Consider the following 21307-nt stretch of genomic DNA (forward strand, 5'->3'; position numbering starts at 1 on the left):
TTTTCTGTTAAGTCTCAGGAGTAGCAAGTTGATCTCTTTTTGGTAAGCACACAGACACATGGATAGCATCTTTGTTGCAAAACACTTTGTTTCAAAAGCTCTCTTGAAGATAAATGTGTTTTATGATAATGCTTAAGCTTTGAATAATATCAGTGATTATGGGTTGCAAAAAAAAGAACAAAAAATCATGAGACTACAGTCTGTGTCAGCATGTTAAGAGCGGGACTTGCAAACAGATATCTGATAAGGAGACACAAACACAGACAGACTGGCTTACTGGCACTCATTGTGTGTGCAGCCTGTCTGACCACTGTCTGGCTGTCCAGAGTTACTGACGCCTTAGCTATCTAAAGCCTTGGACCCACAACCCCTCCAAATGCTCTTCCTCCTCCCATTTCCTCTTTCACTGTGCTTATTTTTTTTCCCATCTCTGCATCCACTTTCCTTTGTCCCGTCTTCATGTTCTACCCCTGGACAAGTGTCCCCTCACGACAACCTAATTCATCAACTCTCACTTTGTCATTGCACCCTCCTACACAGTCCTACCTACTAGTCTTCCTCCTTAAATTCATCATTTCCTCCTCCTCCCCCAAATCCACACCGCTTGACCTTTTCCTCACCATTATTTCCTGCCGTTTCAACTTTGTTCCACTCTGCTGTGTAGGGGTGACTAAAGATGTGAAGCAAAAGTGGGTGAGGTGGTCCAGGGTGTTATTTGCTTACACTCCTAATGGCTCCACTGATACGGGCCAAGTAGGAAGGCGACAGTTGTTCCTGTAGCAACGGGGGCCAAATGAAGCCAGGCTGCCTGAATGGCTGGATAGTTTATTTAGCCGTTTGTGTCTGTGTGTGTTGGGGTGGAGGACTAAGGAAACTGAGAGCATTATCAACAGACTGTTTTTGTTGTGTTGAAGTGGATTTTTTTCTCAAAGGGGAAGTGAGGAAGGAGTACAACCACTTTCTCAGATCCTCGTGCAAGCTTTCTATAAAATTTGCTTTGGATTAAATTAGTGTTCTTGCTGTATGTAAGGTAAACATTAAATTGCAGGTACATTGGTATTTTTTTTTTATATATATATCCTACATAGATTAAGGTATACTAAAACTAAAGATGTGTACATATGTACCTGGTTGGCCTCTCCCATTGCGTGGTGCGTGTGATGTGGTTCAGGTACTGTATCCTTCCAGAGGCCGTCCTCCTCTCTTCCCAGCTGTTTCATTGTACACAATGACACAAAGTTAATATTCACCATTTAAAAAAACAAAAAACAAAATAAACAAACAAAAAAAACCCCACACAACATTACTTCATTTGTTAGAAGGATAATATTCAAAAGTTATTACTTGCATTTTTTTTTTTTTTTTTTAAATCTCAAACTAAAATTTTCCTAATGTCTAATAATATATTATAACTAATACAAGAGAGGTTGCACTGCACTGATTTAATTTAATTCAATCAAATGCACAAACTCCAAATACAAAAATAAGGGATTTTTTAAATTAAAAACAGAACTAATAACCAACAGGATAGATAAAATGTCTGAGGATACTGACCCGTCAGGTAAGTCATTGTCAAATAGACGACTGCAGTCTACCACTGGTCCTCCAGACCCGATGCGATCTCTGGACTGAAGACTTACTACAGTTTAAGACGAGAAAGATAATACAGCAGCGATTTTACTTACTATAATGCTCAAGGTAAATTTAGCATTTTGTATTCTGTTATAAGTTTGTGTCACTTAAGCCATTTTCACACATGCACTTTTCTCATATGCAACCAGCAAAGCTGCATAATATAAGAAAACAAATTTCAGATGGCGTCGGATTGGACATTAAAGAGTCTAACCTGCCAGCTTGTGAGTATAAAGTCAGTGTAATGTAAAATAGATGTTATGCACCTCCTGAAGACAAGCTGTAGAAATGTATTTTGACTTCAGGGTAACATCTCTATTTACATTTCAATACTTCTGTTTCTGAGACCAACGCATGAAGCTGATGATCTGAGTTATTTGCATAATGGTAAATGCAGGTGTTAGAGACAATGCCAGGTAGTAACTGTACTTCGTGCACAGGCAAATGGGAAACAATACCCACACACTTAAACATGCAGTTTATGCAGTGATAACAGTATTTCTTACCTACTATCTGTCCTCTCACAGTATCATTGTCATTGGGGCCCAGTTTATTCAGGTCGAGTCTCTGATCTGCAAACAAAATAGAAAAAGGGATTCAGCATCTCCTGCATGTTTAACCTTTAAAAGTGTACCTCGAGGAGTCACACCAATAATGACACTAAAGAAAAAAAAATAAGTTGTGTAGGCAGCACAGGATATAAATACAAGATTGTTATAACTACTGGGATGTAAAAAAATAAAAATAAAAAAAAATCCAGGTTTAAACCCATAAGCTGAGCATTTGTTACGGCGAAACCAGATGACACAAGTGAGAACTTTGAATTATGGCAAAAAGTTGAGCCAGGATTAGCATTTTTTGTGTGTGTTTTAAATAGTGCAAGAAACCATAAAAACCACTGGATTTTTGAAAAAAGGCTTTCTTCTACTTCACTTAAAAGCCCATATTTCTGTGCATGTATAGAGAATTCTTCAAATGTCCATATAATGTTTTTCTAAGTCTGTAAATTGGACCGCCGCTGGTTTCAAATGAGTGGTGATAACCCAATTTTTAACATGCAAGTTCAATAGCAGTTAATAAAAAGAGACATCTGACTCAGGAGACAGCAAATGTAGCTATGTCTGGACACAAACTGTAATTAGCCTTGTTGTTTCTGAGTAAGTAAGAATTCACTGTCTGCTCAGGAAGGGGCAGTGGTGCTAGACACAAACAGCAGAGGAACATAATCCAAGTCACTGAACAAGATCCAGACACAGATACACTCGTCTCGTCTCCCTCTCTCGCTTTCACATACACGCACACAGAGAAGCTAGATCCTGCAAGGAGATTTGGACATATTCCAATTGACCAGTGAAGGGGTGATATCAATTAATTTCCATTAACAACACAACATGTGTGTGTACGGGTGTGTGTGTGTTGGCTAAACACAAGACGTAGGTTGAGTGTAAAAGAAACAGAAATATGCAAAAGAGACAGCGTGAAAGAAAGCAAGATAAAGAGACACTCCAGCTCACCATAAGCCAACTCTAAAGTAAAGATTTGTCATGTCTTTGGTTTGTGCATGACTTATTTTGCACATTTAATAGTTTAACTGGGAAGAAGCATATAGCTCATTTCTATATTGCCTGCGGGTTTGTGTGAGAACAAGTGCATCTGTTCCAGATATGTGTCTAGACTAAACAGGGATGGTCTGAGCCTTACATGGCCAGAATAGTAAGCAGATTTTTTTCTTAAATAAGAGAGGAGGAAAAACGGAGAGACAGAACATTTACAGACCTTTAACCACAAGCCCTCACCACACCATTCAATTCCTCAGAGCTTTAAAAACTTTGTGCTGCAATAGACTAAACTGCATAAATATGTGTCAATGTGCACATGCAGAGCCACATGTTTAAGAGTCGCTTCATTTAGATCATGCACAGCTGTCTAGACATGTTTGCCATGTCTGCATGTATGTGTAAAAACTGTAGAATCAACAGTATCACTATCAGCACATCAGGAAAAATAACAAGACGTTGCATCAACAGTATCAATATCAAGCACAAAAAGCAAAGTTCAAAGTGAGTGTACCATATAGTAAGGCAAGTCATTTTGAAAAACTGGTGGTCTGTGTGTCTGTGTGTGAGTGTGTTAGCGAGTTTGTGGGTACAGAAATGAGGCAGATGACTTAGAGGTTTGTGTCTGTAATGCTAAAACAGGAAATGAGTTCAGTGTAAAGCCAAACAACCTTCTAGTAAACTAGGCAACCATGCTAGATGCCCTTTTGCAAGACCGTGCAAGAGCACTGTGTGTGTGTGTGTGTCTGTGTCTGTGTGTGTGTCTGTCTGTGTGTGTGTGTGTGTGTGTGTGTGTCTGTGTGTCTGTGTGTGTGTGTGTGTGTGTGTGTGTCTGTGTGTGTGTGTAGGGGAAGTTTTGTAAGGGTTTTGTGTTTATATTGGATGGCAGAGTGTGCTATGTGTATGAATATGACTTGCAGGAACTCAGGCAATTCCAGTAATGCCTTTTTGTGTGTTTGGGTTGTTTTTATGTTTATGCCTGTGTATGTGCACATCTTGGTTAGACCACAGAGTGGGCTCCATTCATGTGTCTAAATATGAATTCATGTATCTGCACAACACAGGACGAGGACAAAGGCATAAAGCAAGGACCTGTCACAGAACATGCCTCCCTGTCCACTTTCTGTGGCTGAGATAAAGTATAATTTCTGCCATGTTGACTGCACAGTAAGTGGCTTGTCTGGAGCCTAAACTGTCTGCCTCTGGAAGTGGATAAATTTAAGTCCCCCGTCATAGTGAGGTAAAAGTATTGCACCAGGCTTTCCTAGGTTGTCAAGGTCCCTTTTGTGGCAACAATAATGCTGTTGTGGTTTTCTGAGGATTAGGGGGAATTTCATGAGCCAGAAATACCATTTAGCAAATACAAAAAGGTGCTGGAAACTATTCTGAATGCTTATGTGAAGTATTTAGCTTGACAGTTAGAAGTTGGAATAAGAGGCTGTCGCATCTGGGCCAGCCAAACTACAACTGCCTGCATTCATGGAATTCATGCATTAATAGCTTCAATATTGCAGTTTGGATTAAGAAAACACTTCAGTAAGTGACATTATTTGACAACTCCATAAAGGTTTTTTGGAGAAAGACAAGCAGACTGGAACAGAGAAAAGTTTGGATACATATAAAAAGGGATAACTGTAACTCAGTGTGGTCTGGTACAAGTCTGACGGCCTGTGTTTAGGCCAGGCCAGGAAGACAGATTGAAGGAAAAGATGAGAATGACTGAAAGGAATGTTAATTTGACAGTCTGGACTTTGGTTAAGGGTATATGTGTCTGGTACTGCCAAAAAGTTAGGCAGGGTTAACAAGCGTTTGGAATGCGCAGAATATATTTGAAATAAAAGACCGTAACAGTGGGGTGACAGTCTTAAGCATGTAGATTAAGAACTGCTCATTCGAGAATGTAAGCATCTGTACAAGTATGTTGGGATCTTGTTCTGGGGCAACCAGTGATTATCTCATGCCATCCATCAATCAGCAGCATGTTTCTTCCTCTTTTTTTCTGACAAGAAAGTCGTGTTGCTTTAAAATAGAACTACTGGCACTGATTTGGTCACAGGAGCCAGATGTCTGCAGCAAGCAATATTTGTAATATGTTATAAGAAGTTGCCATAAATCTTATAGCAATGAATGGCTGGCATATATGCTGTAGCTGGTTGCAGGCTAGGACACAGCTCACATGCTACACATGTAGCAGCAGGCATGCCATCTATTGCTGCAACCAGCAGAGGCACAGGAAAGACGAACGTCAAGTCTGCAACCTAGGCTGTCTGGAGACATTTGGTTTGATTCACACATTTGTTTGTGTGCGATAAGTTCAGTGCAGAATGTGTGAACAAAGGTTAACTTGGCATACCTAACTGAATCACACTTCAATAACAATCTTGACAGGTCGCCTTATGGCAAAAGCTGTAGAAAAACAGAACACTGACCTGTTTTCAGTCAATGCGAAAGAAACAGCTAAATTCATACTCACAAAAATACAAACAGCTACTTACAGCCCGTGTCTTTGAGTCTGTTAATGGCATTAGACAGGAGGCGTACACAACCCAGGAAACCCGCGCCCTGCTTTTTGTGGATCTTCTTGTGGTTCCATACACTGATGGTTATGGAGTCTGACTTTCCAATGTATCTGATGGTGTGAGAGAAAGAAAGTGGGAAAAAAAGACAGGTCAATAAAATAGAAACGATGAGTAATGACAAAAGCTTTTAAGTCTTGACACTGTACTTGGAAAAAAAAAAAAAAAAGTTCCAAGACACGTGTGCTCAGAGCCTCAACCCTTAAGAAGAGGGATATGAAATTTAGAAATTTAAAATTTAAAAATGGAATGAACTCACAAGTTACAATAACCCTGTGCTCCAGAGATTTCCTAAGAATTATTACAGTTACTAAAAACTAAGCCAAAAAGCAGAAAAACACAAAACCATAACCTTCTATTTTGCATGTACTTCTCTCTGAACCTGTCACAGAGTTTTAGATGTACACTTTGTAATGAGGCACATTTCAAAGTAACTTCTGTCACTGTGTGTGTCCGCATGTGTGCGTGTGCGCATGTGTGCGTGTGCGCATGTGTGCGTGTGCATATGTGTGCGTGTGCATATGTGTGCGTGTGTAGAATCAGCACAGCTGAGGCCAGTCTAGTCGTGGTTTAGGAACAGAGGAAGTCCCCGTGATGTGCTTCACCGCTGTCTGAGGCTTAGGCAGCTCTTACAGTAAACACAATATTCAAATCTCACATTCACTAACACACACGTAATTACAGTCTAGCAGCTGTTTTGCTATTATGCTGCATCGCAGTAGCATGGAGGGGATTTTCCTGCTCAACACATCAAAACATATAGGTTTGGTATGAAAGCCAAATCAAGGATGTTGGTAAAATGATAAGATATTCTTATGACCAGAATCCAGTAGCACATTGGCACACCTTTTGCTTCCCAGTAAATATTAACGTGTTCTTCACTGCGCATGTTTGTTACAATCTCACTTTAACACCATTTAATGGCAAATTGATGAACGAATACACAATTTTCTTTGCATCAATTAAGCTCCAGTTTTTTAACATAAAGATGAGTTAATTATACAGCATATTTGCAAGGGTGTTGAAATTGACACACAAAATCATTAGGATTATTACATTTTCTGTTCTTTCTTGTTATGTTTCAGTTTAGTTCCAGCTTTTTGTGTGCTGGGGTAAAAAGAAACCATACTTTTTTAATGTTTTCTTTCTACACAGTGTGGTTTAGATTAAACAAGTCTCTGATGCGGAGGTATGCTGTGCAAAGCACCACCTCAAAGCAACAGATTTAGGAAAAAAAAAAAGCTAAATTGCTGACAAGACTATGAAAGACTGTCGCCAGATAAGAGAAGTTGAAAAAGTCATTTCCTGACTCACAAAAACATACTGACATAACACTTCAAACAATCTCGAATTTAGCAACAGTGAGGCACTGGGTAGTCTGTCTGATGAAAGTTGAGTAAACTTTGCAGGACGGTTTATGGCTGAATTGAAATGCTGATATGACACATCTCTAAAGTGTGAATTAACCAAGGCTTCCTGTTTTCAATAGATGATTCTGGGGAGAGACGGGATGTGAAAACAAGTGCAGGCTCCTAAAGTTCTCGCTGAAAAACCTTGAAATTTTTCTGTAATCTATCAATTATTTCCTATTGCTTAAGAGAAAATTGTCTTTATGTTGCTATGCTAACTTCTTTCCTGTAACTCATCTCTCTCATGAATTTAAAAAAAAAAGAAAAAAAAAAGATGATGATAACAGGGCAAAAATACAGAAACTTAAAATGTAAACAGCATAAAGGATCAATAAAATGTTCCCATTTTAATATCTGGAATGAATAAGAAAGTAATAAATACATATAGCTTGAGTTGTGCAAGGATTCAGCCCTTGTGTTTGTCACAAATTTTTATTCGCAATTTATAACATCAATAAAATTCTGAACTTGTTGGAGCCGACCGACTCGGCTTTGTGATTGGATTGTGATCGTGCAATCACATTCTGTGTAAACACAGCTTCAAAAGACATTCTTCAGCTGAACTTAAACACACAGTGTGAGAACATTGTTTTGAACACTTTTTTTCCCTCCTTCTCATCTGTACGCAAAGCACTTCTGTTGAGTGTATTTGTGTAAATGAACTACAGATAAAAATGAGATACAAACCTTATTGTCAAAACCCAAGTTTAAAGGGTAATTCTACGAAAAAGAAATGTATTTAAGGAGAAACATGGTTAAGCATGCACAGTTCATCACTCTGTTAGGAAACCTTCCCAGAAACCTTTATTTTTGCTTGAATTCTTTGGTTTACTTACGCACTGAGCACTGTGTATCTGACATCATTCTCAATAAGTCACACAGATGCTAGCAAGCGCATAACACATGAAGTTGATCTAGAGGTCTGAGGGGCCTTCGTCATGTTTTTAGGAAAACAAAAAGCTTACTGGTCTAAATTTGGGACAATACTGTGTGCGTCTCTCTCTCTCATCCACATACACATTTAAGGAAAAAAAAAAAAAGCAAGGATATTAGCCACAGCAGCAGCAGCAAAATTAGTACCTTTTTATTAAACTGTAGGTAGGTAAATTTGATGTAGAGGTAATGACTGTGTCAAGCGATCTGTATTGAGGAGAGTTGGGTTGACAACTACTACTAATATAGTATTGATCTGGATGTCAACGAACGCCAGAAGGAATCAGCGCTAATGCCATCTATGTGTTCAACACTTTATCACTGGGAACAAATCAAATCTTGTTCAATTAGGATGCGTAAAGACTGCTGAATTACATCAGGCTGTACAGCACAACATGTACAGAATTTAACGTCTCTTGGGGAAAGCCAGAGGGAGCAGCAAGCAAATCCAATACTCCCAACCAAAGCAATGTGAAGACTTGTACTGAAAAGCCTGGAAATAAGAGGCCAAGCATGAAAAGACAACCTGCCAAAACAAGACCTGCATACTACAGAGTTCATAAACTTTCAACACTTACTAGTTTTTGTTCTTTTTTTAAAGTTGGCTTGTGTCCTCAAATATGTTCTGTGCAGGACACCAAGGGGAATTATAGTGCGTAAATTGTAGTCTAAAAAAGCACATAATTTTTTTTAGTGTATTTACAATAACAAGGCCCCTGTCAGAACCAGCGTCATGCTGAAAAAGACCCCACCTCCTAAAACTAGAGGCTGAGGTTGGGGGTGTGGTGAGCTGGCGATCTGCCAAGCCCACACTCCCATTTGCTTTCTGTGGCATGTTAGCCATTTCCTGAACCAGAGGAAGAGGCCAGGGGTCGCGGGTGGGGAATACACTCTCTCTGAGAGGGTGGGGAAACAGAGAGGGGAGGAGAATTATGTAAACGGAGGGAATCTGAGGTCATTGTTGACGGAGCAAAAAAATTCAAATTATCCATCTGTAGCTGTAGAAAAATGAGAAACCCTCACAAATGCATGTTCACCGAAAGTGTATACTTTAACATTTGCATTAATTTAAAGGCTGTGTGCATGATTAATAATTATATTATTATAAATTACTGTTATTCATTACATAAAAAGTAGCTCAGAGGGCAATCTTTAACCTTGCAAATTAGTCGCAAATTCAGATTGATTGCCCAGGTATGATTTGTTTAGCTGTTCACATTATTATTCACATTATCACATTATTATTACAGTGTAATCTGGTCACAGATGTTTAATGAACAACAAAAATGTCGCACACGTCGATGCTGTTGAACAGAAGCAAACATGGAGACAACTGTCAGTTTTAAACCTAACTTATAAGACGATGAACCGAAGAAGCTGTGATGGCAAAAAACGAGGATAAACTAAACCAATTGCTAGACAGTGAGCCAAAATACCAATCGCGATACATATTTTCACCCTGTAACTTGACACCGTCTTTCTTTTGGACTTCATGTGTGCATCTATTTCTCCATGGCTCATTCTTCAGGCCTCATATTCCCTCACTGTTACCACTGTTTCATCTCTCACCAGTGCATAGGCATAATTAAAAGTGGGGTTTACTGTGATCAGTTCTTGTAATGGCCTGTCAACACAATCCTCGGTAGAGATTAACATTCAGAGTGCACAGCCCCAGTGAAATCAATATCTGAGACCACAGACAAGATGATTAACACATTATTTTATACTTCTTCCGTAACAAACAGAAGTTGTTTTTAAACATTGGGGACGGAAAGAAAATGAAAGGAGCTCTTTCTTGATGAAAGAGCAGGTTTCAAGATTTAAGTTGCATAGACTTACAAAGGCTGATGATATGTGGCTAATCCTAAAAGAGATTAAAATAAAGTAGAGCTTTAAATGTGTGTGATCCACATTTAGTTGAGACAAAGTTAGCTTGCCAAAAAAGTCTTCAGATTCACACAGAAGACTGTTCTAGAGTTACTCCCAAAAATGCTCCAAAAATAGACATAACCTGTTACTTCAGAGCACCATATCAATACAAGTTGGCTCCCTCCCCGTAAAATGTCATGAAAATACCTTTTGTGAGGCCTGTGGTATGGAATGCCTGAAATGTTACACTACAGGTTTTGTTTCCATGTAATTTATTAGGTTGTTTTGTTTTGTTTTGTTTTTAACAGGGGAAAGATACAAATCAATCTACCTTCCTTTCACACAAAGACAAGTGAGTGAGCAAAATCAGTACACTACATTCCTTCTATGTTTCCTTTGACCATTTCATAATTTGATTGATAGTAAACGCACACTATTACTGCATTTGTTTTTTAATTAGCCACAAAGAGTAAGCAGCAATCTGGCACACTGCTTCTCCTGTTGACTTACAGATCATAATGTTGATTCCATTTTGGGTCCAGCGTATTTCTCACAGTATCTGTAGAGTGGCATTGTCCTGAACCATCCACCACCACTTTGGCAAAGGGATCTGGCAACCCTGTAAAAGTGGACAGACATTTTGTTTAACCTCAGTACAAACCCTGTGGGTACACCAATACCCTCATCATGGAGGCACTAGAGGTGACACCGTTTTTAACCCTTATTTTTGTCACTCCTTTGAGATCGCAGTGACAAGTTTATCTGGTTGTCCTCATTTACAGACAGTCAGGTTGACAGCTACACCACTACTTTGTGCAAGTTCCTCTTAAAATTACTTGATTTTCTCTGTGTTTTCCCCCCTTGCTTTTTAACAGTAATAATCAGCTGTAGTCCATTAAACATTACATTTTCCATATGTAACAGAAACATGCTGATAAAATCCCTGCAGTGTCTGACTAAAACTAAACTCAGGTTCATGTGAAGGTCATGAAACCAGCAGAGACGGCACATGATGGCCCATGAGGATGAACGTCAGATGCACGTGTTGCTGTGTAAGCATGTGGGTAAATATATGGACAATATAAAGAAAGTTATTAGTCTAATCAACAGTCTTGTTTTGTACGTTTTGGTCAGCTTCCTATTTCATGTTATAACCGATATAAATACCTGTTTAATAGGTGTATTAAGTTAAAATACTAACTTTAACACTCTTTATCTTATGTTTAAAATGAAGAATTTTTTTTAAGTGAGAAATTACAATTAAAAGCTTCTCGCAAGCTATTATATTTTGTGAAACATTTACACAACAAATGGAACATATGAAGCAATATGCAGAAAAACTTTAAGACAAGTCTGTTCACAGTATCACACTCATTTGGAAATCTGATAAGAGATTCTTCATGGTGTATTTATCTTAGGGTCCCTGCCTAGGTCTGTGCATGCATGTGTATGTTTTTTAAACTGCCGAGGTATGAGACTGAGCGCAGACACTTTACGCAAGATAAACCTGTTCAGTCACTCAGTGGTGTCTTGGAACTTCCTTTGTTGTGGCTGTGTGTTTGTGTATATACATATGAGCATATTTTTTTAGACAAAAATGAAGTACAAGCTGCTTTTGGCAGTTCACTGCTTTCAGAGAAACCATAACTTCCAACTGAAGTAAAAACAGTGCATTTCTTGGCTGTATACTTTGGCAGGGTTTCTGCAGTGCAGTGTACTGCAAGCCCAGCGGCCGGCTGAGTGAGTCGACGCCAGGCCTGGCCAAAGCACTGGGCAATTTATTTTTAAATAAATTTTTAAGTTGTTTTTTTCCCCCCTTTTTTTCTAAACATAAGCTGCGCTATTAGCTGTTAGAGCTAATGTAAGGTATGTTTTAATCCTATTTTTACATTGCAAATTTTTTTTTAACTTTAACAGCTGGAAGGCAAAAAGGTTTTAAAACAATTTTTTTGTAGTCGTTTACCTGATGATTTTGGATTTAAATTCAATAATCAAGGTATGTAATCCTTTGAGATTAGTTAACCAATGAGTTTAAGTTTTAATTAAAAAAAACCAACCAAAAAATTAAGTATAAACTCTTATACTCTTAAACTAAACTGTAAATGTAACCACTAAATCTAGTACCATTATTATTTGCAGTATTTGATCGGTTTAAATGAAAGAGTGATATCCATCCTGCCTTTTATGTTCCAGTGTACCACATTCCTATTACCAGAATTTGAGTTAGCATTGGGTCCATGAGTGTACCAGGGCTCCTGTTGTGTTTAATAGACAGATAGCTCCTAAGGGACTTATTTTACAGTTTTCCACTTCAAAATGCTGCAAACCACCACTGCTGACAAAGCATTCTAATGTACAAGAGAGGGAACAGGACAGGAATAGCATCTTATAAATAAAAATAGTTTTTACTTACGAAAGAAGTCTTTCTTTGCCAGGTTCTTTGCACACAGAACTGGGGGGAAAAAAGAAACAGAGATTGTTTTCTTTTACTTTTTTGCCAACAAACACAAAACACAAAACAAAACAAAGTGAATCAGATACATTTGCCATAAACATTTTGAAGCAGCATTCAAACAATATTCAATATCATGTCAAAAATTCTTTCTATATTTTTTTGTATTTGGCCATATTTCCCCCCCAAAAATGGCCAAAAATATGTTTCATATATGTCAAAAAGCTATTAAAAAACACAATTTAATATACATAATGTATACATGTTTGACATTTTAAATAATAATTTTCTGTCTCTAATTTTAGTAAAAGCTTTTCCCAATTTCATTAATTATTTTTTAAGTTACTAAGCCTGAGTAGGTACTACTCTCTTTTGGCCTACGTCTTGGTTTGTCCATTTTCACAGTCCCTTGTGGGCTGAGACACTTGTTAAGAGTTTCTCACTGTAAAATATTGAACAGACAAGTTCTTTTTCTTGTAGCAAGCAAGTCTATGGGGGTTTGCATCACAGACTGTATACACTAGCTCTCAAAAGAAACGAGAGGGAAACTATGTCCATGCTTGGCTATGGTATACCCTTTTCACCTTTTAAATCTTAATTTTTCTAGTCCTAAATATTTTGTAGTACTACATGCTATATGATATAGGTGAAATCAAGTTTTGTCTGGAATTGGCTGGACAATCTTATGATGCTTACAGAGTAAGACAAAGTAGGCCAAGCATAGAAGGGGGGAAAAAAAGAAGAAGAAAAAACACGAGCGGTGGCAGAGAAAACTTGCACAATGAATGTTTAGAAAAAACAACAGTGAAAAGGTGAAAGATGTAAAAGGAAGTTAAATAAGCACCCTTCACTGCCAGCAGACAGACAAAGATCCCTATCACAAAAAGGCACTAAAAAAAAAAAAAAAAAAAAAATATCAGTCTATTCAGTCTCTCTTAATGCTTTTAGCCATCCATCTATTTTAATATTCACTGCTTTCTAGTCACGGTACTGGGCAAGCCCTTCCAATACATTATTAATACAGGTACAGGTAACTTCTCTCTTTCCAAATAGCTTCACTGAGTTTTAGTCTCTGAGCAAGAAAGTAAACACCACAGTTAATCTAGAACAACTTAAACAGGAGGTACTGCAAATCTTCTGCTGAGCCCAAGGCAGCTCGATGAGCTGTAAAGGTATAACATCTGCCCACAAACATAAGTCTCATCTTTTTGCTGCATATAAGCTTTTCTTGTGTCAAAATAAAAAAGAAGAAACGCTAAAAACAGAATTCATTGTAAGCCATGCCCCCTTTCTGTTTTCTTAGCCTCAACTGAGAACTTTAATTTCTGATGAGTCCAAAAGGTAAGTTTCCAGTAGAAGAGCTGTTATATAATGCTTAACCAGCACCTACTTGCAGCAGAACACAGGACGACAGCTATACTATATACAGTGTAGGTTAAAAGCTGCCATGGATCAGACGTTTATGGCAGCAGAGTTTCAAGCTTCAAAGTTATATTGTCATATTCACAATAAAGAAACATGTTTCCTCGTGCAAAGAAATTCTCTTTGCTGTCCACAACAAATGCCAAACAAAAACGTACACATATAAAAGCTATAGTATAAACAATAACTAAAAGCATAAAAAACAATTATAAAACTCCATATTAGAAATATGCTACAGACTGTGAAAAAATATATAACTATATAAATAAAACAATCTGAGCTGCAATAGACTATATACCTAGGTACTATGGATAAAGGCATTATAAAGCCATTATAAAGCAATTACCTATTGCATACATCATTTACCATTTGATTCGGCACAGCAAATAAACTGTTCCTTATGTAAAAGAAGAAAAATATTTAACACAAATTCACACAGTTTGTCAAACTAGAAGCTTTGCTCCATCTTTCAACCGCATTAAGACACACCAAAACAGTGGCCATCTATTGTGTACATGGATTATATAACAGATCGCGTGTGTGTGTGAGAACCTGCCACTAACGAGCACTACATCCGATAAAGATATGAGGCAGACTTGAGAAACAAACCTAGCATTACAGTCATTGAATGTGGAGACTTTGACAGTGACCAAAATGATACAGTCAGTCAAATCAGAATCACAGAATCACAACACAGGAACAGACAATCTCAACACAAACCAAACTGTGTTGACTGGATGAACACTAACCATCCACTTGTTGGGGGAAATTACACAGCCAAAGCCAACAGTATGGGTGCAGGCCAAATCAGAAGCAGCCAAAATAACCTCCCGTGGGACAAAATGAACACGGTTATGTTGGCCAACAAGTGAAAAACAGGAGAAACAAGAGGTCTAAAATCTTGGCAGGACAGACTAAACACTACTACAAAAAAAAAAAAAAGAAAAGAAAAGGAAAAAAAAAATACTAAAATGATCAGGATAGGCATGAAACCCATCCTTCAGGGTATTTGTAGGAGTCTATAATGCAGATGTATTTCAAAGTGTTAGCAGTACAATCTTGGTCAGAAAGCTCATTTGGTCTTCTGCTTTGAAATTCTTGTCTGCTGAATACAATCAACACAGTCAAGCCAAAATGAGTAACTGAGTAAAAGCTTTGATCATTCAGTCCAAAAAAAAAAAAAAAAGCCTTTAGTTTGTTCCTGATTATAGGGCGCAGTGTGGTGTGGTTATTCACAACAACTGAAGCTTTTAATAATAAATATTAAAAAGTAAAGTCATATGCATCACCTTTATCCCATTTATTTGTAGGCATATTTAATATGTAGGCTTTACAAAATGTATCATAAGCTACATATACATATATACATATATGTATATACACTCTACTCAGTTTCTCTCTTAGAAATTTTCTAACTCATATTCTAAGTGAATTTCTCTATAGTGTGATCTGTCTTCCTTTATTTCAAATATATCATTGCGCGAACTGGAGACATGGGTTGTCATTTAGAGGTCAGGAGCCAGGCTGGTAACCTCAAAGAACTCTGTAGTGTAGACCCAACAGCAGTGTGTGCACTCACCAGTGCTGAAGAGGCAGCACAGATTAGTAGCTAGCAGGTTAAATTGGGTGCACTTGGCTCTTAAGTTACCAAACTGTGTTAGTGAAAATTAAGGGATTAATCTGCACACTGCTCCACTGTCTCAGCCACAATTACCACAGGGAGAAAAATCCTCTTTCTTGTTATCAATGGCCTCTCACTAACTGTGCCGCCAGGCACACCAGAATAAAGCTACTGATAGTGATTAATATGTTAAAGGGGGCGTAACTTGCACAACAAATGAATAATCAGTGAAATAAGACTAACACAAGCTCTAAGAGGGATAGAAATAATTACAGCAGGTAACTATCTTACTGGTGATTTTCTAAATTTGTGCTGTAAGAGCATGGGAGGGAACAAGGCAATATTAAAAGTGAAATTTCATGAAACAACTAGTTCTGGAATGTAACCCATATGGACATGTGAGTTTGTACTAAGTGCTTTTTAGAGAAGAGATCTTCATTATTGATGAGCTAATGAACTTCTCACCTTTCAAATCAGGGAGAAAGCATCCTCCTCCAATTAGCTTATTAAGGAGAACTGAGATGCCAAAGAAAACCAAAACAATTACAGCAAAAGCAAAGTAATAAAAGAAATGACTAAAAGCACCAGAATACAGAAAAAAGAATTGCGACTTAACTGGCACAGAACATGATTTTAGGTACTTTATGATGAATACAAAACGTACCTAATGCTTTTGGAAAACATGAATTTGGTAGATTCTTAGTAATATGGACTAAATAGAATATAACAGAAATTAATTAATAACGCTGTGTCACAGGATAAACGGGACTTTGTACAAATAAAAGAAAAGCTTAAAAAAAAAAAAAAAAAAACACAACAAAGAAGCCCCTATTTGAGTTATTGCAGCTTTTACCACTATTCCATATCAGATTTCTAATTTCTATATCAATTTACAGCAGTCCCATAAGGATTTAGAAAATATGCATAAATATTTTTATAATCTTATCTACACATGTGCACACTCTTCCACTGTGAACCTCAATCACCAATGAGTCAAATCTCACACTGTGCCCTCTAGGGATCCGACAGTGTTGAATAGCTGCCACGTGAGCAGGCAAGCCATGGCTGGCAGGAGACCAGACTCATTCAGATCCTAACACGGAAAGCTAGGTCAACTAGGAAACAGTAAACCACCACGAAGCCCTGGGGTGAGGCTGTCCTTTGTGTTGTCTATGGGTCATCATCCCCACCATAAAACCTCATTTTAAAAGCAAGGGGAAAGATAGTAAGTCTGACAGAACACTTGCACAGTCACAAATGACAACCACTAACTGTCATTTTCTCTATTGTTTAATAAAAGGATGACAACCTATTCCCGAATTCCTGGTATTTTAGATGTATGAGTTTTAGCACAACATCTCCTGTTTCAAGAATTCTGTTTGGCTGCTGATGTTATACCAAGATTTCTAACAATTCATTTAATCTTAAATACAGGTTACAGTGGTAGACATTCTTGGTAGGTAATCTTAAGATTGTAAATACTAACAGTACAAACTAAAACAATAAATAATAATCCCTATAGCTATTTCGATTGTTTTTTTTCCTAGTCTTGCAATGGCAGGAAATTTAGATGATTAACTTACATCAAATATCAGCTGAGTTAAAAACTTCAAGAGAACGGCATCTATTTTCACACTCTTCTCACTCCAGTGTTTGAATAATCAACTTTAAACATGCATAGCCAATATATTCCACAGTATTTTTGTTAAAAATCATAGTCACATACTGTGCATACTGTGTACTGTGATTCTTGCGGAAAAGATCAATAAATATATAGCTTCCTCCTAACGTAGTCCTCTGACCACCCAATATTGCTCTCATCTTAAACAAAGCTGTGGTGGCAGTTAAAAGTTCAAAATGGGGTCAACTCTACTCCATTGTTTATTCAAAATGATTTCAAGGAGCAGCTGCTGTTTTGGGATAATTTGCAAGTGGATCACCGCATTCCACGGGCTGAAATAAGCCAGTGAAACGGTTACCCCAAACCAAGCTTATCCAGCTAAGCAATTAACATAGAAGGATAATGTTTTTACCACTGTCTGGTAGCCAAGGGATGTGGAGACAGACAGTGCCCTTTCACTAATCCAGACAATATGTCTGTACATTTCAGAGGTCAATGGTACCACTTCCCCAGGGGAACTGGAAGTATACCATTTAAGCCCATGAAAACCTTCCAAACCTACATTTGAATGTGTTAAAACGAGGACACAGGCTATAAACAACTAACAATTAAATGTTTTGACTTTTAATTACTTTTCCTTACAATGCATTTTTTGTCCCATCACCTCAGGTTAAAAGTCAGGATACCATCTTCTCAGATTATAAAATGATTTCATATGGTGATACTTTCACTTGCTACAACTTAGGTAGACAGAGGGCAAATTTGAAATAGAGTAATTACATCTTACAACTGAAAAAAAAAAATGCTTTACTCTTCATTGCCACCCCTGTAATTTCCATGAATTCACATTTGGTTATGATTATACTGTGAATTAAAAAAAGAAAAGGCAACAAAATACTATGAGTGTCTTTGATCACAAAGGGAGGCATTTAGATGGGTGGCACCTTTGTAACATCTCCATCTGTCAGAATAAAAGTGTCAAGATGAAGGTTGGTATTAGTTCTGGTCATAAGGTGAAAGGTCATAAACACACACGGGCTGGGGGTGCCGGGTGATTCTGACTTGTTTTCTCAAGGGACCCTGCACAAGATGTCATTAACAGTTGTTAAATGCCCTGCATTTGTTCGGAAAAGGGGTGAGGGGTAGGATGTGGGATCGGACTCCAGATCCTTTGAGTGTCCCGTGAGCCTAACGGTCAGAATAGATTGCAAGTTAATGAGTTTAATTCCATTCGAGGACTTCGGTTACAAAGGACCAGAGTAAAATCTCAACAATATTAATAAAAAGAACCTTGACATGATACAAATCTGGCAACTGCACCACAAACTAAATGTAATTGCTTGATCTGTCAAAAAAATAATAAAGAAATATAAATGGGTGTGGTTGTACCAAGAGCTGTATCATTTTATTCTGATGAGCTTTTTTTCACAATTGCTGGAAATTAAATGGAGGTCACTCACCTAGACCTAATAAATGTTAATAAACTGACCAAACTGCCTGCAGACCCTGACAATGTAAAGATGAATGGAAAAAAATAATATTTATAAAAACGGATGATAAGAAAAAGTGCATGAGCTTCATTACAGCTCACAAATGTGTACGATTTGCACTCTCCAGTTCACTGCACAACCACCAGCATGCCTTTAGCCTACTGCATTCTCAGACAGAGAAGAGCTGGGTTACTCTGTCCGAGGAACCCCAGTGGATGAGTGTGTGATTGCGCACAGCTAACACCACAGTCAAATGCAGCCATTTTGTGGTCCATTTGCTCAATTAATTATACAGCAGCAATCCAAGGACAGTACAGTCAACAAATGCTGCATCAGCACCACCCTGCTGTTGAACTTGGAGGGAACGCTCTTTTGAAGAGCACAGTTTTTCAGTATCATGTTGATTGTTTCAAGTTCAGTTTAGTGCATATATAAGTTGTGATGATTAAACTAATGTGCAAGTTTACTGCTGTGCTGGTATTTAATTTAGATAGCATTAAGCCCATCAAGCCTCAGAGTTACCAAATATTAGCATAGTAAACTGTGTGGTGCAAAAGAAAACGTTCAACACTATTGACTTTGAGAAGAAGCTCGATGAAAGCTCAGGTCTCGCTAAAACACATGCAGGGCAGGGTGAGAAAGGCCTTCTGTTATGTAAGCACTTTAAATATTGTTAAGCAGAATCCCAGTTTTCTGCCAAAAAAGGCATTCTCGCAAACAAATAAACAAAATGAAAAAGTTCATTGACCCAACAGGCAATGACACACTCTAAAGCACAAAGTGAAATATAATCCGTTGGGGCTGGATTAAACATAACACAGCCAGAATGAGGAGGTCAAATGCAATTCACAAGCTGAGTCATATTTAACAGCTTTTGCCAGGGTGTCAAGTTTGACTATTAACTATGATATTTTAAACCTCACTGTATTAGCAAAATAAAGCTAACAAAACATTCCTGTAAAAGATGCAGGGTACAAACAAAGAAAAAAAAAAAAAAACCATGTGAAAGTCATAATCAGCATTTTTTAGTTACTACCCATAATGTAAACAGTTTGAAATATTATTTACTAACTTAAACTGTGGTTAGTGAAATGGTAAATGGTAAATGGCCTGTATTTATATAGCGCCTTCTAGTCCCTAAGGACCCCAAAGCGCTTTACATATCCAGTCATCCACCCATTCACACACACATTCACACACTGGTGATAGCAAGCTACGTTGTAGCCACAGCCACCCTGGGGCGCACTGACAGAGGCGAGGCTGCCGGACACTGGCGCCACCGGGCCCTCTGACCACCACCAGTAGGCAACGGGTGAAGTGTCTTGCCCAAGGACACAACGACCGAGACTGTCCGAGCCGGGGCTCGAACCGGTAACCTTCCGATTACAAGGCGAACTCCCAACTCTTGAGCCACGATCGCCCCCTAATCCCTAAGGTCACAAATCCCTAAGGTCACAAACCCTAATCTTGGCTGAACTAAGCATCGAAACAGTTAGGGCTTTTTATGGAGGGGCAAAACAGCACAGCAATTAAAAAAAAATAATAAAGAAATATAAATGGGTGTGGTTGTACCAAGAGCTGTATCATTTTATTCTGATGAGCTTTTTTTCACAATTGCTGGAAATTAAATGGAGGTCACTCACCTAGACCTAAATGATCATAAAAATGATTAATTTCTATAGGATTTCTATATAGACAACTACTTCTTCAGTAATGCACTGGCCTGCATATTCAAGTATGCACCTATAGCACAATGCAAGTGGCTTCAGGGACAGAAAGTTGCACAAAAACATATCAGATTTGGAAGATTAACAATATAGGGAAAAAAAACTAATACTTTTCTACTTTACCAAGTCTCGTCTGCCAAGTAATGAAATGCATTTATGGCCCAAAGCCAGAATTTTATTGCTCTCGCCTCTGAACACATTTCACTTGCTGCCTGCCAATGTGGGTTGGGAATAAAGCTTCAAGCTGCTAAACTAAGGTGCTTGAGACCCTGTTAACAACTTCTTTTTCAATTTGGAAAAAAAAATTGAAAAAAAAACAACAACAAAAAAACAAAATCAACAAAAACATAATAAAAGGACTTAATTTACAAAAAAAAAAAAAAAAAAGTTATAATCATTATTCCACACCAAGATACACCAAGCCACACTACCAGTGTGTGGAGTTTATCTGAAGAGCATTGGGATTAAATGTCTCTACATCTAAGCAAACTTGCTTCTAAAATGACCAAAGTCTACAAGACTGCCACTGCTAGGAGTGACTTTGTTAAGACAAAGTAATTAAGGAAATGGCATATTTTAATGGAAATATTTGGCACCAAGAGCTGCATAGATATTTTTTCCTACCTCTGTAGTACACCTGGTGGGATCCTGGTAGCCTTTGTGATAAGGATAATAAGAGGGAAGGCCTGCAACGTCCTCAGATTTGGCTCTATTATGACTCTTACAACTCCCTTATGCTATCTCATCAAAGTATTGTTTAAAAGTTAAACCAAACACTTCCACTTCCCTTCCTCATTTACTTGCTCACTACAATACAAGGAATAGAGCTCATGAGGGGAAGACGTCAGCACAAGTCGTCTATATGCAAGTTTATCTTACTGCAGCGAGTACACTCGCGCAAAAACAAATAAATAAAAATAAAATAGTGATGTGGTATGAATAAGCATTTATGGGTCTCCAAAACCTAATCTACAGTGTACTTCTTCTATAAAACCATTA

The 21307-nt window shown here is 37.9% G+C and overlaps 1 protein-coding gene across 2 annotated transcripts in view; it reads right to left on the minus strand.

The window, feature by feature from the left end:
- LOC100698272 (E3 ubiquitin-protein ligase SMURF2) overlaps positions 1–21307 on the minus strand; it is a 62522-nt gene that overhangs the window by 22156 nt on the left and 19059 nt on the right. For both annotated transcript variants that reach the window (XM_005463272.4, XM_005463271.4), the window contains exons 2-7: positions 12389–12427; positions 10486–10594; positions 5684–5817; positions 2139–2204; positions 1555–1639; positions 1128–1211 (exon numbers count right to left, since the gene is read on the minus strand). In XM_005463272.4, the coding sequence (XP_005463329.1) occupies positions 1128–1211; positions 1555–1639; positions 2139–2204; positions 5684–5817; positions 10486–10594; positions 12389–12427 (517 nt within the window). The remainder of the gene's footprint in view (positions 1–1127; positions 1212–1554; positions 1640–2138; positions 2205–5683; positions 5818–10485; positions 10595–12388; positions 12428–21307) is intronic.

This window comes from Oreochromis niloticus, linkage group LG6 (genome assembly GCF_001858045.2).
Source record: "Oreochromis niloticus isolate F11D_XX linkage group LG6, O_niloticus_UMD_NMBU, whole genome shotgun sequence".
In the NCBI taxonomy this organism is placed as follows: domain Eukaryota; kingdom Metazoa; phylum Chordata; class Actinopteri; order Cichliformes; family Cichlidae; genus Oreochromis; species Oreochromis niloticus.